The 16051-nt window shown below is 45.8% G+C and overlaps 1 protein-coding gene across 2 annotated transcripts in view; it reads left to right on the top strand.

The window, feature by feature from the left end:
* The window catches only part of GCC2 (GRIP and coiled-coil domain containing 2), a 244476-nt gene that overhangs the window by 189443 nt on the left and 38982 nt on the right, over positions 1-16051 (top strand). For both annotated transcript variants that reach the window (XM_063953814.1, XM_063953812.1), the window contains exon 18: positions 12434-12610. In XM_063953814.1, the coding sequence (XP_063809884.1) occupies positions 12434-12610 (177 nt within the window). The remainder of the gene's footprint in view (positions 1-12433; positions 12611-16051) is intronic.

The raw sequence follows: 16051 nt of genomic DNA, 5'->3' as shown, positions 1-16051 counted from the left end.
AGATCTTTTAGCCTTTCCGGGTAAGTTTTGTGATGTAGGCCATGCACCATTTTAGTTGCCCTTCTTTGTACACTCTCTAATGTATTTATATCCTTCTGGAGATAGGGTCTCCAGAACTGGACACAGTATTCCAGATGGGGCCTTACCAATGACCTATACAGTGGCATTATCACTTCTTTTTTCCTGCTACTGATTCCTCTCCCAATGCAACCAAGCATCTGACTTGCCTTTCTCATTGCTTTGTTGCATTGCTTTCCTGCCTTCAAGTCACTTGAAATAGTGACTCCTAAATCTCTTTCCTCCTCAGTAGTTTCCATTATAGTACCCTTGATACTATACTTAGCCTTTGGGTTTTTGAGACCCAAGTGCATGATTTTGCATTTTTTAGCATTAAACTGTAGTTGCCACGTTCTTGACCATTTCTCAAGCCTACCTAGGTCATCAATCATTTGTTTGACCCCTCCTGGTGTGTCTACCCTGTTGCATATCTTTGTATCATCTGCAAAAAGGCATATCTTCCCTTCAATACCATCTGCAAGATGGAGTCTCTCAGGGCGGTGATATCAGGTCTGGAAGAGGGGGAATTCCTGGTATCCCTGGATATCAAGGATGCGTACCTCCACATTCCGATCTGGCTGCCGTATCAGGCTTATCTCCGTTTCGTATTGCTGGACTGTCATTTCCAGTTCCAGGCCCTTCCATTCGGCCTCTCCTCAGCACCAAGGGTGTTTACCAAGGTGATGGCAGAAATGATGGTTCTCCTCCGCAAACAGGGTGTGAACATCATTCCATATCTGGACTATCTGCTGATAAAGGCATCGTCCAAGGAGAAGCTGCTGCAGTCCATTGTTCTCACAACACACCTCCTCAGGAGTCATGGTTGGATTCGGAACCTTCCAAAGTCACATTTGGAACCAACCCAGAGGTTGTCCTTTCTGGGAATGATTCTGGATACGGAAGTGCAGAAGGTGTTTCTTCCACAGGAAAAAGCGTTGGTGATACAAGCTATGGTCCGGGTTGTCCTGAAGCCAGCCTGGGTTTCGGTTCATCAATGCATTCGCCTATTGGGAAAGATGGTGGCCTCTTACGAGGCTCTCCAGTACGGGAGGTTCCACGCTTGGACCTTCCTCTCCACATGCACCAGAGATTCAGTCTGTCGCCAAAGGTCAGGATTTCACTCCTCTGGTGGCTCCAATTGCCTCACCGTCTGGAGGGCCGCAGGTTCGGGATTCAGGACTGGGTCCTTCTAACCACGGATGCGAGCCTTCGGGGCTGGGGAGCAGTCACTCAAGGAGTAACCTTCCAAGGACGGTGGTCAAGCCTGGAAGCCGGCATGCCCATCAACATCCTTCCAGCTGGACCTGTTGGACAAATGGTCCGGACCACATTTACACATGCACCAGAGAATTTGTCTGTCGCCAAAAGCCAGGATTTCTTTTCTGTGATGGCTCCAGACTTCTCACCTGACCGAGGGCAGAAGATTCGGGATTCAAAATTGGATTCTGCTAACCAAAGACGTAAGCCTCAGAGGTTGGGGAGCAGTCTTCCAGGGGGCACACTTCCAAGGAAAATGGTCAAATCAGGAAACCATCCTTCCAATCAACAGTCTGAAACTAAGGGCCATATATAACGCCCTTCCCTGCAGGCAGCCCATCCTCTTCAAGATCAGGCAGTCCATGTTCAGTCGGACAATGTAACGGCAGTAATGTACATAAACCAACAGGGCGGAACGAAGAGCAGAGCAGCAATGTCAGAGGTAACACTGATTCTCCTCTGGGCAGAAAGACATGCTGTGGTGTTGTCGGCGGTCTTCATTCCAGGAGTAGACAACTGGGAAGCAGACTTTCTCAGCAGACACGACCTCCACCCAGGAGAGTGGGGCCTTCACTCGGAGATGTTCGGGTGCGTGACACGTCGGTGGGGAATTCCACAAATCGACATGATGGCCTCTCTTCTCAAAAAGAAACTCAGGCGGTATTGTTCCAGGTCGAGAGATCCACAGGCAGTGGCGGTGGACGCTCTGGTGACTCCATGGGTCTACCAGATGGTGTATGTGTTTCCACCACTTCCACTGATCCCAAAAATTCTCAAAAGAAAAAAAAAGGGAAAAGGTTCAAGCAATTCTCATTGCTCCGGTTGGCCAAGAAGGGCTTGGTACGCAGAACTCCTGGACATGCTGCTGGAGGATCCGTGGCCTCTACCTATTAGAGAGGATCTTCTGCAACATCTTTCAAGACTTACCGCGGCTACGTTTGACGGCATGGCAGTTGAGCGTCAAATTTTAGCCCGGAAAGGCATTCCGGACAGTGTAATTCCTACTCTGATCCAAGCCAGAAAAGGGGTAACGTCTAAACATTACCACCGGATTTGGAGGACGTATGTGTCTTGGTGGGAAAATAGGAAATTTCCTACGGTGGAATTTCAGCTGGTTCTTTCTCTGCAGACAGGAGGGGATGTGGGCCTACGCCTGGGTTCCTTAAAGGTCCAGATCTCGGCCTTGTCCATTTTCTTCCAAAGACAGTTGGCGTCCCTCCCTGAGGTTCAGACGTTCTTGAAAGGGGTTCTGCACATCCAACCGCCCTTTGTGCCTCCCACGGCACCTTGGGATCTCAACGTGGTGTTGCAGTTTCTACAATCTGAATGATTTGAGCCTTTACAGGAAGTTGATGTAAAGTTTCTTACGTGGAAGACTGTCACATTGCTGGCCTTGGCTTCGGCAAGATGTGTGTCGGAATTGGGGGCATTGTCTCGCAAGAGCCCCTAGCTGAACTCAGAACTTGGCAGCAATTTCTTCCAAGGGTGGTCTCTGCGTTTCGTATCAACCAGCCTATTGTGGTTCCGGTGCTTACTGACACTTGTTCCACTTCAAAGTCCCTGGATGTTGTGCGGGCTTTGAAAATCTGTGTCAAACGGACAGCTCGTCACAGAAAATCGGACTCGCTGTTTGTACTCTATGATCCCAATAAAATTGGGTGTCCTTCTTCCAAGCAGTCTATTGTTCGCTGGATCAAGCTTACCATCCAGCATATCGTCCAACATGGATATGATGTCTTCAATCTTTAGGTCACCAAATGCTTCTGTGATGTCCGAAAACGCGTTCAAGCAACGGGGACTTCATCATTGGACCTATCCAGCTGCAGATCCTGCAGTATCCAGTATCCTGAAAGACTCTCTTTCCGTGGTTTCCGGAGCCTGGGAGGGACTTTCTTTTGACCACAAAACATCTAGTGGCGGTCTGGACTGTGTGATGTCCCCTGGGGAGGTTATCTACCATTGGTGATATGCCTATTCTGTTTTTATCTATGTGAGCACCTTTTGGTATTAAAATGTGTTTTAAAAAAAAAAACAGTATTGCACTATATATATTCATTCAAAGTTTTAGTGATAAAGAAGGTGACCTAAAGATTGAAGACATCATATCCATGTTGGACGATATGCAAATAACCTATTTGCTCAATTGTGAGTGGGACCAATAAAAATGTATTACCTGTTCACTTTACCTATTGTACTGCACCATTATTTGTTCTTCCTCTGAATTTCAGATTTTGGAGGCCTTAAAGATATGATTATATCTATATAAATGGTTGTATAATTTTAAGCATATCTTGATTAGTAGCGCCGTGTGATATCATTCTTTCGGTTTATGTATATGTTTCGGGCTTTTTGATGAAGGCTCTATATTGACATTACTGGCAGTCATTGTTCTATTGTGAGCGCAAGCTGAGATCACCTGTTTTAGATTACCATCCAGCATGCTTACTCTACGGCAGGTTTGCTGATTCCTAGATTTGTACATGCCAACTCGACTAGGTCGTGGGTTCTTCCTGGGCGGCTGCCCGGGGTGTCTCGGCCTTACAGCTCTGCTTTGAACATGTTTGCAAAGTTCTACAAGTTCGATACTTTGGCCTCTGATTACCTTCAGTTTGGTCAGTCAGTTCTGCAGGAACCTCAGCACTCTCCCACCCGGTTTGGGAATTTCGGTACATCCCCATGGTACTAATGGGGATCCCAGTATCCTCTAGGACGTAAGAGAAAATAGGATTTTAATTACCTACCAGTAAATAATTTTCTCGTAGTCCGTAGGGGATACTTGGTGCCCTCCCGGTGCTTTTGCACTGTTACTTGGTTAAGTATTGTTGATTCAGCTGTTGCTGTTCCTGTTCAAGTTTGGTTAGCATGGCTTTCCTTTTGTTGTGTGTGCTGGTTCGGAATCTCACCATTATCCTTACCTATCCTTCTCTCAAGGTATGTCCGTCTCCTCGGGCACAGTTTCTAGAATGAGTCTGGTAGGAGCTGCATAGAGGGAGGAGCCAGTGCACACTATTGATTTCTTAAAGTGCCCAAGGCTCCAAGTGGACCTGTCTATACCCCATGGTACTAATGTGGACCCAAGTATCCTCTGCGGACTACGAGTAAAGAATTTACCGGTAGGTAATTCAAATCCTATTTCAGTTTGAACACACACCACCCAAATCTAAATCTTTATCTTTCTGCACATGTTACATCTGCCCCACCTGCAGTGCACATGGTTTTGCCCATTAGCTAACAAATTTGCTGCTGCGACCAGATCTGAATTAGGCCCTTTGTGCGAGTCTGAATGGATTTTTAAAGCAGCAATCATTTACACGGCATAACTAGGTTGGTTATTGCATTAGATGATTGCCGCTTTACAAATCCGGTCAGACTTGCACAAAGTACTGCATTTCAGGTTTCTCAAAGGGTATTACATTTAGTCCGTGGTGTTTACCAATTTTGTAAAATGTCACACCAACTTACCGGGTAGACAGTTTGGTGTGAATAGTGTTCCTGCTGTGATGTTTCAGCCGGGAACCATACCCTGCACGATTTTAAAGCGCAAAAAATACGCTTTGACCTTGTGACGGTGCCCTGCTGACAGGACCCGCAACCCCACTGCCTCCCGTTGTGCTCCTGCAACAACTCACTGCCAGATTGATAGATGCTGCGCGCAAGTGGGTACAGGAAGTGTCATGGGGCTTCACCCCCTCCTTGAACTTCCACACCCCTTTTCCGGTTGCGCACATGCAAAACTGCTCTCTTATGACATCCGCATCCTTCCCTGCATGAACCCCAGTGAGAACACTGTGTGCACAATTTGTGAGGTGGACAGTAATGTGTGCACCTGCAGGAAGTGCCACTGATCTGGTAAAACCAGGTTGGATAAGGGGGTCATTCAGACCCGATCGCATGCTATCTTTTTTTTCAGTGGTGCTATCGGGTCTGAACTGCGTATGCTCTGCAAAGCGCAGGCGCGTCGGCGACTTGGATCGCCGGACAGCGACGGATTTAACGACGAAAGCGATTGCACTGGCAATCACAAGAAGAGTGACAGGAAGAGGATGTTTTTGGGTGTTTCTAGGGACTGTCTGGAAAAACGCAGGATGATTGTGCCACCACCATGCTTCACTGTAGGGATGGTATTGGCCAGGTGATGAGTGGTGCCTGGTTTCCTCCAGACATGACGCCTGCATTCACACCAAAGAGTTCAATCTTTGTCTCATCAGACCAAAGAATTTGTTTCTCATAGTCTGAGAGTCCTTCAGGTGCATTTTGGCAAACTCCAGGCGGGCTGCCATGTGCTTTTTACTAAGGAGTGGCTTCCGTCTGGCCACTCTACTTTACAGGCCTGATTGGTGGATTGCTGCAGAGATGGTTGTCCTTCTGGAAGGTTTTCCTCTCTCCACAGAGGAATGATGTAGCGCTGACAGAGTGACCATCGGGTTTTTGGTCACCTTCCTGACTAGGGCCCTTCTACCCCGATCGCTCAGTTTAGACGGCTGGACAGCTCTAGGAAGAATTCTGGTGGTTCCGAACTTCTTCCGTTTATGGATGATGGAGGCCTCTGTGCTCATTGGGACCTTCAAAGTAGCAGATATTTTTATGTACCCTTCCCCAGATTTTTGCCTCGTGACAATCTTATCTCGAAAGTCTACAGACAGTTCCTTTGACTTCATGGCTGGGTTTGTGGTCAGATACGCACTGTCAAGTGTGAGACCTTGTATAAACAGGTGTGTGCCTTTCCAAATCATGTCCAATCAACTGAATTTACCATAGGTGGACTCCAATTAAGCTGTAGGAACATCTCAAGGATAATCAGTGGAAACAGGATGCACCTGAGCTCAATTTTGATCTTCAGGGCAAAGGCTATGAATACTTATGTAGATGTGATTTCTTAGTTTTTTTTTTTTTTTTAGTTTTTTTTATTGAAGCAATATATGCAATACATACATAAACATTCACTGTAATTCAAATCATTGGTATATGGGTAACATATGAAAACAATACAAGGGAGAGTACACTTGAGTCCGTAATCAAGAGACATATCCAATATAAGCAAGCAACAGTATCACATCTGCATGAAACATGTCCCCGGGGATCACCGATCTCAAATCCAGTTCAGTCGATTGACCCAGACTTATACATAAGAGGAAGAAGAGAAAAAAAAAAAAAAAATCCCGTGTCCGTACCTTATTTCCGCTCCTATCTGCCCACGAAGCCTCGAGTGACAGTCAAGTTTAAAGCACAATCGGCGGATCTCCCGCAGCCATTCTAGTTAGAAACCATTCTGAATTGGACACGGAGTCACGGAGCTGTTTCCTAACCGTCGTCGACAAGGTCGTTATATAGCTCTCCCACACTTCAAAAAAATGTTGTATCTTAGTATCTTTCTCCAGCAGGACGCCTATCCATTCCATCCTAAAGAGGTAGAATAGTTTGGCTTTAAATAATGATAGAGTAGGAGGATCTCTAGCTGTCCACACTTGCAGAATGGCTTTCCTAGCCGCTATACTAACTGCCAGCAGCAGCTTTTTACTGCCCAAAGAGAGGCGCTGATTCGGTGGTAGGATACCGAAAAGCGCCCACTCCGGAGACAACCTCCAGTAGTTAACCAGATTGGCCGTCAGGTAGTTTCTTATATATATCCAAAACTTTCTGATTATAGGGCATGTCCACAGGCAGTGAAATAGATCTGCCTGAAGAGTGCCACATTTCCAACATGCATGTGTGTCAGCAAGTCCTATCATGTGTCGTCTATGAGGCGATAAATAAGTCCTATGCAAAATATTAAGAGACATTTTTTATACCTAGAAGAGGGAAATAGTTTTCAGGCCTTAACATGTGCCGCAAGTAAGTCCGTAGTCTCAATGTCTGGGAGACAATCCTTCCAAGACATAATACCTCCCCGTCCCCTCGAGTAGTCTAGGACGTTTCTAAAGTACCCATATGCAGTCGATATTGCCTTACGAACCTTAGGGGTTTGTTTCAGCATTCTATCCAACGGATTGTCCCAGTCCCCAGGTGAAAAACATCTAATAATGGATGAAACATAGTGTTGAGCCAAAAGAAAGGCCACAGGATAGGCCATCAAAGTTGGATATCTAGTAGTGGCCTCCTGGAACGTGAGTGGCCTCGAGCTCCGCATATCCACCAAATCACCTATCTTGGACCCCCCCCCCCCCCCCCCCCCAACCGCCATATATTAAACGGATATTGTGCCCGACCATCTTGGAAGTCAGGATTAGCCATGAATGGACGATATAATGATTTGTGGGCATTTAGATCAAGTTTATGTCGCATATCTGTCCATAGCTTCTAAATATTCCACAGTAGTGGGTTTCCCCTCAGCTCCTCGGGCACCTCTCCAGCGTGCAGCTGTAGAAAGGTAATTAGATCCCCCTCTTGTAAAAATTCCTTATCTAAGTCTGTGTTTGTGTATGTGTTGTCATTGTGCATCCAGTCATGGAGGTATCTTAGTTGGGCCGCCTGTGAGTACCAGAGAATATTAGGGAAGTTAATTCCCCCATTTCCTGCAGTCTGTTGGAGTTTGATCAATGCTATGCGCGGTCTCCCTCCCTGCCAGATAAATCTTCTAAAAAGAAAATTGAGACGTTGAACGTCTTTAGGTAGAAGTACATGCGGCATGGCTTGAATAAAGTACATCAAACGGGGGAATGATATCATCTTAATCAAGCTAGCCCTCCCCATATATGATAAAGGCATGGATTTCCAGGTCTCAAGTTCTGTTTCAATTGTTCGGATGGGCGAGGTAAAATTTAGGGCATATAATCGCTCCGGCTTTCTCGATACTCCAATCCCTAGATAAGTTACGTGGTCTGAACTCCATTGCAATGGTAAGTTCCTCACTCCATGCTTCAAAAATGAACCATTCCCCAATCTGAGTGCCACCGATTTTGCCCAGTTAACATTGAAGCCCGAGACATGTCCATAAGCCTGCAGTAAATTAAATATATGGGTCAATGAAGCCTCCGGGTCTGAAATATAAAGCAGTAGATCATCGGCAAATGCAGTAAGTTTTAGGTCTCTGCGACCGACCTGAATTCCATGAAACTGAGTATCACTTAATAGCAAGCGATGTAGGGGATCTATGGCCAAGTTGAACAGCAGGGGAGACAAGGGGCAACCTTGCCGCGTGCCTCGGCGCAAGTTTTTTATTTTTAATAAATTTGCACTTTTTTCACGTCACTATGGGGTATTGTGTGTAGAATTTTGAGGGAAAAAATTAATTTATTCCATTTTGGAATAAGGCTGTAACATAACAATATGTGGAAAAAGTGAAGCTCTGTTAATACTTTCCGGATGCACTTTATGTCTTTCCTATGATCTCAATGCTGCTGCGGGTAAGTTCAAGCTGGAGGGGGGCACAGTGATTCTCATCGCTCCAGATTGGCCACGTCGCGGTTGGTACGCGGATCTACAGAGACTCTACACTCAGTCTTCCGCGGCAGCCGGATCTTCTGTCCCAGGGCCCGTGTCTGCATCCGGATCTCGATAGATTGGTTTTGGCGGCGTGGCTCTTGAGACATCCATCCTGAGAAAGAAGGGCTTTTCTCAGAATGTTACCTCGACCATGCTAAGAGCTAGGAAACCGTCTTCATCCCGAGTTTATCAATGAGTCTGCAAGGCTTTCTTCTCTTGGTGTTCACAGCGGCAGTTGAGTCCACAGTCTTTCCGCCTTTCACGACTTTTGGCATTTCTCCAGTCGGGCTTGATCTGGGCCTTAGCCTTTCCTCCCTCAAGGTCCAGGTTTCTGCCCTTTCTGTCCTCTTCCAACGTCTGCTGGCTCACTTGCCGGACGTTAGGTCCTATTTGCAGGGTGTACTACATCTACGCCCTCCATTTGTGCCTAAGGTTGCTCCGTGGGACTTATCGTTGGTTCTTTGGATGCTTCAGTCGGCCCCGTTTGTACCGCTGGACAGGGTCGAGCTTAAATGGCTCACGTGGAAAACGGTATTTCTTCTGGCCATTTCGTCTGCTCAACTTGTTTCTGACCTCAGCGCCTTTTCCTGGCGCTCCCCTTTTCTGGTGTTACATTCGGATCGTGCGGTCATGCGGACCCGTCTAGGTCACCTGCCTAGGGTGGTCTCCCGTTTCCACATCAATCAAGAAATTGTGGTTTCGACTCTTTCTGCCTCCTCTGCTTTGGAGCTACACTTGACGTGGTACGGGCTCTCCGGATTTATGTCGACCGGACTAAGAACCTCCGGAGGTCGGACGCTTTATTTGACCTCTGTGACTCTCACAAGCGGGGTTGGCCTGCTACGAAGCAGTCTATAGCTCAATGGCTCTGTTTGACTGTCCAGCATGCCTATATGGCAGACAGTCTTCCGATCCGTGCAGGGTTACTGCCCATTCCACTTATTCTGTTGGTCCTTGGGCTGCTAGCATGGGAGCCTCGGCTGAGCAGCTCTGCAAGGCAGCTACGTGGTAAAGATAAATTATTGGTTATTCTCCAATGCTATTTTAAATGGCCTGGACAGAAAAGATCTTGAAACTTACAAGATACAAGCTGAACTCCAAGGTCAATGTATGTTGGTGTCTGATCACACCATCTAATGCTTTTTAAAGGACTGTGAGGAATGGAAGAAAACTTTCTATGAAAAGAACTGAAACATGCAGTCTGGAGAAGGCACTCATTAAACTTGAGACAGCTGGAGCAGTTTGCTCAGGAACAGTGTGCCAAACTATCTGTTTCTGGGCAGTGTAGATGGTGTAATGGTTGGCATTGCTGCCTCACAGTAGGTCATGGGTTCAATTTCTTTTTGTACCTACGTGGGTTTCCTCCCACATTCAAAAAATACACTAGTGAGTTAATTGGCTCCCAACAAAAATGAACCCTAGCAGGAATGTGTTTGTGTGTACTTGTGATAGGGAATATAGAGTGTAAGCTCCACTGGGACAGGGACTAATGTAAATTTCCAAATATTTTCTGTAAAGCACTGCAGAATGTGTGTGCGCTATATAAATAACTGGTAATAAATAAATAAATTACAGGTACAGAAGTTGCTTGATTGCATCTAAAAATTGTGCAACAAAATATTAGGTTAAGAGTCCCTTCCTTTTTGTCAGTGCCCTTTTTCAGTTCTTTTATTAATTTAAATATTCTGTATGGGCTCATTTCTCAGCCACCATTGTGCTGACAGAGTTACTCCAGCTCACCATGTCATACCAGAAGATCTCTAGAATTAAGAGGTTTCTTGCCACAAAACAGAAGCAGAACAGGCCAATCCCATAGTGGATCAGAATGAATCCTGGCAATAAGATCAGGTATAACTCCAAGAGAAGGACCAAGCTTGGCCTGTAAGCTGTGCAGATGGCCGACAGTCATCCTGTGGGTTCCTTGTGAAGACCTGATCGATATCTTGTTATACAGTTTTTATATTTGTAGCATTACCTGCTGTTTCCTTTGGAAATAAATGAAAACCTAACATGAAAAAATATTTGTATGAAATAAACAGTGATGAATGCCAATTTCTTTTGTCACTTTCAAGTTATTTCAGAGAACAGTATGGGCTGTGACACACTGGCCAGTGTCTCCCGGATGGCAAAAAGCCGGACAAACTTTGTCCGGCTTTTTGCCATCCGGGAGAAACCGGCAGAGTGTCACACAGGACGGCTGTGAGCCGTGTGTGATGCTGTGCGCATGCGCAGCATTAGACACGGCTTGGGAAAAAACCGTTGTGTGTGAAAGCTCCCCTTCACACACACGGTTTACTGGCTGCAAAGACGGCCAGGCGCCCGCCCGGCAGCCGGACCTTTCAGTGGTGAGACCCGGCTGCAACCCGGGGCCGTGCAGTGTGTAAGGACACTAGTCCTCACACTGTTCATTACAATGCCGGCACGGGAAAAAGCCGTCCGGCTTTTTCCCGGCCGGCAAAAGCCGGGTAGTGTATTTTAGCCCTATGGGTTCTTCCTTTTTCGTGGAGTTGGTACCAAAAACTTTGTGCAAGTCTGTATCTGTCTACAGCTATCCAAAAAGCGGTCCTAAAAATTGAGAAAAATGTGGGATGCACTTGCCATGTTTTGTAGATATATCTTGATATTTATCTAGTCTAGGACCTTTGTCAAGAGAACCTTAGATACTCATATAGTCATTATATATAATAAAAGGCTAACATTGCTCCTCTCCTCTTTGGGGGGGATTCAAGTGTTTTGTGTACTGGTAGCCACTAGGTGGCGCCAGACAGAGCAATTCAACTGTTACTCCGTTTGGGCGCGCACAGCAACCCGTGCTGACATTTATTTTTATGTTCCATCATTTTGACGGGCTGGTAACTAGTATGAAATACATATGCTGTGATGATATTCACATTTGCTAAGTAAAAGGTAAATGGCTTAGTTAGTCTTGAATAAAAGTTAGTATGCTGTTATCCATTTGCCAATAAATGGGTGGATTGTTAATCAAATTTGCTTGTAAAACAGACAGTTTGGCAAAACTTTTAACTGAACATAAAACTGTTAATAAATGATTAAATATGATATGATGTGGCCAAGATGGCCATCCTTCTCACTCACAGTACTTTCACCAGGTTATAGAGTATGCAATAGCGTACCCTGAAGACATGAAGGTGTTTTTTAGGCAATAAATCTCCTCCACTGCTCTGTGTGCATGCTTTCCCATTGGGCAGCTTTGGGACATCCCCAGGGTGCCGTGTCCGTCATTGGGATAGTGGAGAAAACAGAATTTTTATTCTTAAATCCTTTTCTCTGAATCTAGTAAGGGCAGTGCGCACCCCATCCCTTTGACGTACTGGTTGTCTGTTTTAAAGTTAACTTTTGTTGGTTTGCCCTCTCCCCCCTTCCTCCAGTGCTTAGTTAGAAAAGTAAGAGAGTGTCCAGCAGGATGGGGATATGGAAGAGGGAGCAGTTAACACTATTAAAGGTGCCAACGTTTTTAAGGAAATGCTAGTGTCCCCAGAATGTATTAAAATAAAAAGCAATGAAAAGAAGTATCAAAATCCTGTTATTTCAACTGTAAGTGACAAGACCCTACAAAGCTGCTACATAGTAAATGTGTAATGAAATATGGTAACTGTAAGACCATACACCTTTGCTGCTGTATGTACTGTAGTACTAGCAGTTCTTGTTCACCTGTTGATATTTGTTTTGACTTCAGGGAGCACCTACAGACAATGTTGGATCAATTGAAAACCAAACTACTAGAAACTCAGCACAGTCTGCAGTTGAACGTGGCGGAGCTACAGGCTTTGCAGTCTGAACATGATATGCTTCTGGAAAGGCATAATAAGATGCTACAGGAGACTGTTACAAAAGAGGCTGAGCTAAGAGAAAAGTGAGTCATTCTTCAAATCTCTTAACCACTATTTTTTTCCCCAAAAACCGCCCAGAAATTGTCTTTTTGTTTTTATTAGTCAATCATGTGAAGAATGTGTATTTAACCTCATCTAAAATGATTCTAGTTCAAATTTTAAAAAAAATGGTTTGATATTTGAAATCCCCCCCTCGGTTGCGGCCATCAGAAGCATCGCGTCAATCGCATCTTTCATTTTGAAAGCCGGGACAGTCTCCAGGTACTATGGGGGGGGGGGGGGGGGTTCATTTACACTTCCCCAGCGGCTGCTATTGTCTGTAGCTGCTAGAGGGGGTGGTCCTGCCGTGCTGACCAATCAGCAGTGATCGGCAGCACGGCAATCAGTAGGGGAGAGTGAAGGGAGGCAGAGGGACCTTCCTGTCCCTCTGACAGCAGCAGTGGAGGGAAGTTTCTCTTCCCTGCTGCTGCTAACACTGTTTATCTGACTGGTCGCATCCTGTGCGACCAGGTCAGATAAAGCACTTGCTGGTATGGTCGCATCTGGTGCAACCATTCCAGGTAAGTGGTTAAAGAGTATCTTATACTAAAAATAACAATGTGACTGTTATACATACTGTGTAATCTTCCCTACTTGGATTTATCCACTGTTGTGAGTTCTCATAATTGCACTTAATGTGCATTCTGCATGGCTCACCGTGATTATTTGCTATTATGTTGTATTCTGCAGTGTTGTAGCAACCCAATAAAATCAAGAAGGCCATGTTGCGCTGGAGACATATTTGCAGTCCATGTTGCTGTGCTGTAAAGTGAACTGCAGAGTATGCTAGGATGTAAGTGCATACCCCCGTTTTCAGGGCAGGGATTCTGAATTGTCTTGGGGTACGTCCCCTAGCCATCATGCTCTAAGACAGGGCTGGCCAAACCGGTTCAAGATATCTACCAACAGTTCATGTTTTCCAGGCCTCCTGGAGATCTGTGGAATTGTCAGTTAGGAATGAATGCAGCACATCTTAATTAGTAATGACTACACCTGTGCACCAGCTAGGTGGTCTGGAAAATGTGACCTGTTGGTAGATCTTGAGGACTGGTTTGGCCAGCTTTGCTCTAAGACACTTCAGAATAGCAGTCCTAGCATTTACGTGCCATGAATATCGGCACAAAGCAGGAACACTAAACTATAAGCCTATACAAAGAAAAGGAAGATTACATGTTACACATAATGGGCAAACTAAACGTTGGTGGAGATCTCCTTTAACAAGGAAGTGTTTATTTTAATTAGTTCTCAAAAATCCCACACCCAGCTCTCATCTTAACTCACTGCTCTGTACTATCTTTCGTCTGTGGCACCCCTGTCTGTCTGACACTTCACTTTAGATTGTAAGCTCTCATAAGCAGGGCCCACTTCCCTCATATGCATTTCCTTCCCTCACTCTTGCCATCATCTCCTCCCCATCACCAACAATGGCACCGAAGCTTTGAAATTAGCCAAAGTTGCTTTTGTGTGTATCATGTCTGCATTTCCAGCAGTGTTTATATAGATTGTATCTCATGTTCTGCAATGTTTTCTAAGAGGATCTAGTTAGCCATGTTAATTTACCGCAGACTAATAGATCCCCTGGGGCTAAATTAGTCCCGAAGGAAGCCAGCAGGCTGCACTTAACTGGGATTGATTTTTGGGTCTGAGCAGACCAAAAAGAAATACCCATTATATATAGCCTGTTATTAGACACACAGGCCCCAGAACTTTTCCCATATTCTGTGTGTTAATGCATAATAACAGGTTTATTTAATGGGTGGGAAAAAAGGTCTGCAATTGAATACCCCTGGGCTTTAAAGCCCCAGACTACCTCCTTTTTACATCCCTGTTAAATTAACGGTGCTAGTTGAATTTAGTCCCAAGTCTTTTGCATGTTTTTGTTCTGTTTGTTCTGTTTAGGTACTTTGTTAGGTGCTGCGGTCTCCTCTTGGTGCCATATAAATAATGGATGATAATAAGTTTAAATAAATAAATAGATCAGGGATGATATAATTTCAGTATCATACTGTTTAAGATACGCATATCAATTTGCATAAATATAAAAACACTGTTCAGTCTACTGGCAAAGGGCTTTAGGTGAGATCCGAAAATGTCAGAAAATTAATATTAACTTTGTCAGTTTTCATCTATTTCTCATACGTCCTAGAGCAGGGCTGGCCAAACCGGTCCTCGAGATCTGCCAACAGTTCGTGTTTTCCAGGCCTCCTGGAGATCTGTACAATTGTCAGTTAGGAATGAATGCAGCACATCTTAATTACTAATGACTACACCTGTGCACCAGCTAGGAGGTCTGGAAAATGTGACCTGTTGGTAGATCTCGAGGACTGGTTTGGCCAGCAACTGTCCTAGAGGATGCTGGGGTCACATCAAGAACCATGGGGTATAGACGGGATCCACAGGAGACATGGGCACTTTAAGACTTTCAAAGGGCTGTGAACTGGCTCTTCACTCTATGCCCCTCCTCCAGACTCCAGTTTAGAATCTGTACCCAGGCAGACTGGATACACACTGAGGAGCTCTACTGAGTTTCTCTGAAAAGACTTTGTTAGGTTTTTTATTTTCAGGGAGCACTGCTGGCAACAGTCTCCCTGCTTCGTGGGACTTAGGGGAGAGAAGTCAGACCTACTTCTGTGAGTTTAAAGGATCTGCTTCTTTGGCTACAGGACACCATTAGCTCCTGAGGGTTTAGAACACTAGGTACGCCTAGGGGTTCATTCCCGGAGCCCGCTGTCAGCCCCCTTTCAGAGCCAGAAGTCAGAAGACAGGTGAGTTGAAGATGCTCAGAAGACTTCAGTGACGGCTTTGAGGTACTGCACAGCAGGCGCGCTGCGCACCATGCTCCCACACACAACAGCACTGCGGGGGGGGGGGTGGCGGCGTCGCCCTGGGCAGCATATAAACCTCATTTATCTATCTGGCAACAGCGGACAAGGTGCCTGGGCACTGTCTGGACCCCCGCCAGTGTCAAAAAGGTTAAAAATGAGCGGGTCTGAAGCGCGCCAGTAAGGGGGAGGGGCTTAGCCCTCACAGCACACAGCCCGGCGCCATTTCTCTTCACATGGCTGCAGAGACGCTGGTCCTTCCTCACGCTTCTGTAACAAATAACAGGGTGGAAAACGGGAGAGGGGGGGCACAGCGATTTTGGTGCATTATACTAGCTTATAAAACCGCTGCAGGTCTGGGACATTGTCTTTAGTGTTCAGACCGGGTTTTGGGCGCTGGGGTGTGGGCTGTCTATCTCCCTCTGTGTCTCTCTGACAGGCTTTGCTGTAGGTCTGTCCCCTATAGGCCCAGTGTGGTAGGTGCACGTGTGTCGGCATGTCTGAAGCGGAGTGCTCCTCCCAGGAGGAGACTCTGTTGGGGACACAAAAGGCTGTGGGAGTGACACTGTCGGCACCGCCGACACCGGATTGGGTGAATGTTTT

This window comes from Pseudophryne corroboree, chromosome 2 (genome assembly GCF_028390025.1).
Source record: "Pseudophryne corroboree isolate aPseCor3 chromosome 2, aPseCor3.hap2, whole genome shotgun sequence".
Taxonomy (NCBI): domain Eukaryota; kingdom Metazoa; phylum Chordata; class Amphibia; order Anura; family Myobatrachidae; genus Pseudophryne; species Pseudophryne corroboree.
Note: the sequence above shows the minus strand (reverse complement) of the source record. Positions and strands in the feature narration are given on the sequence as shown.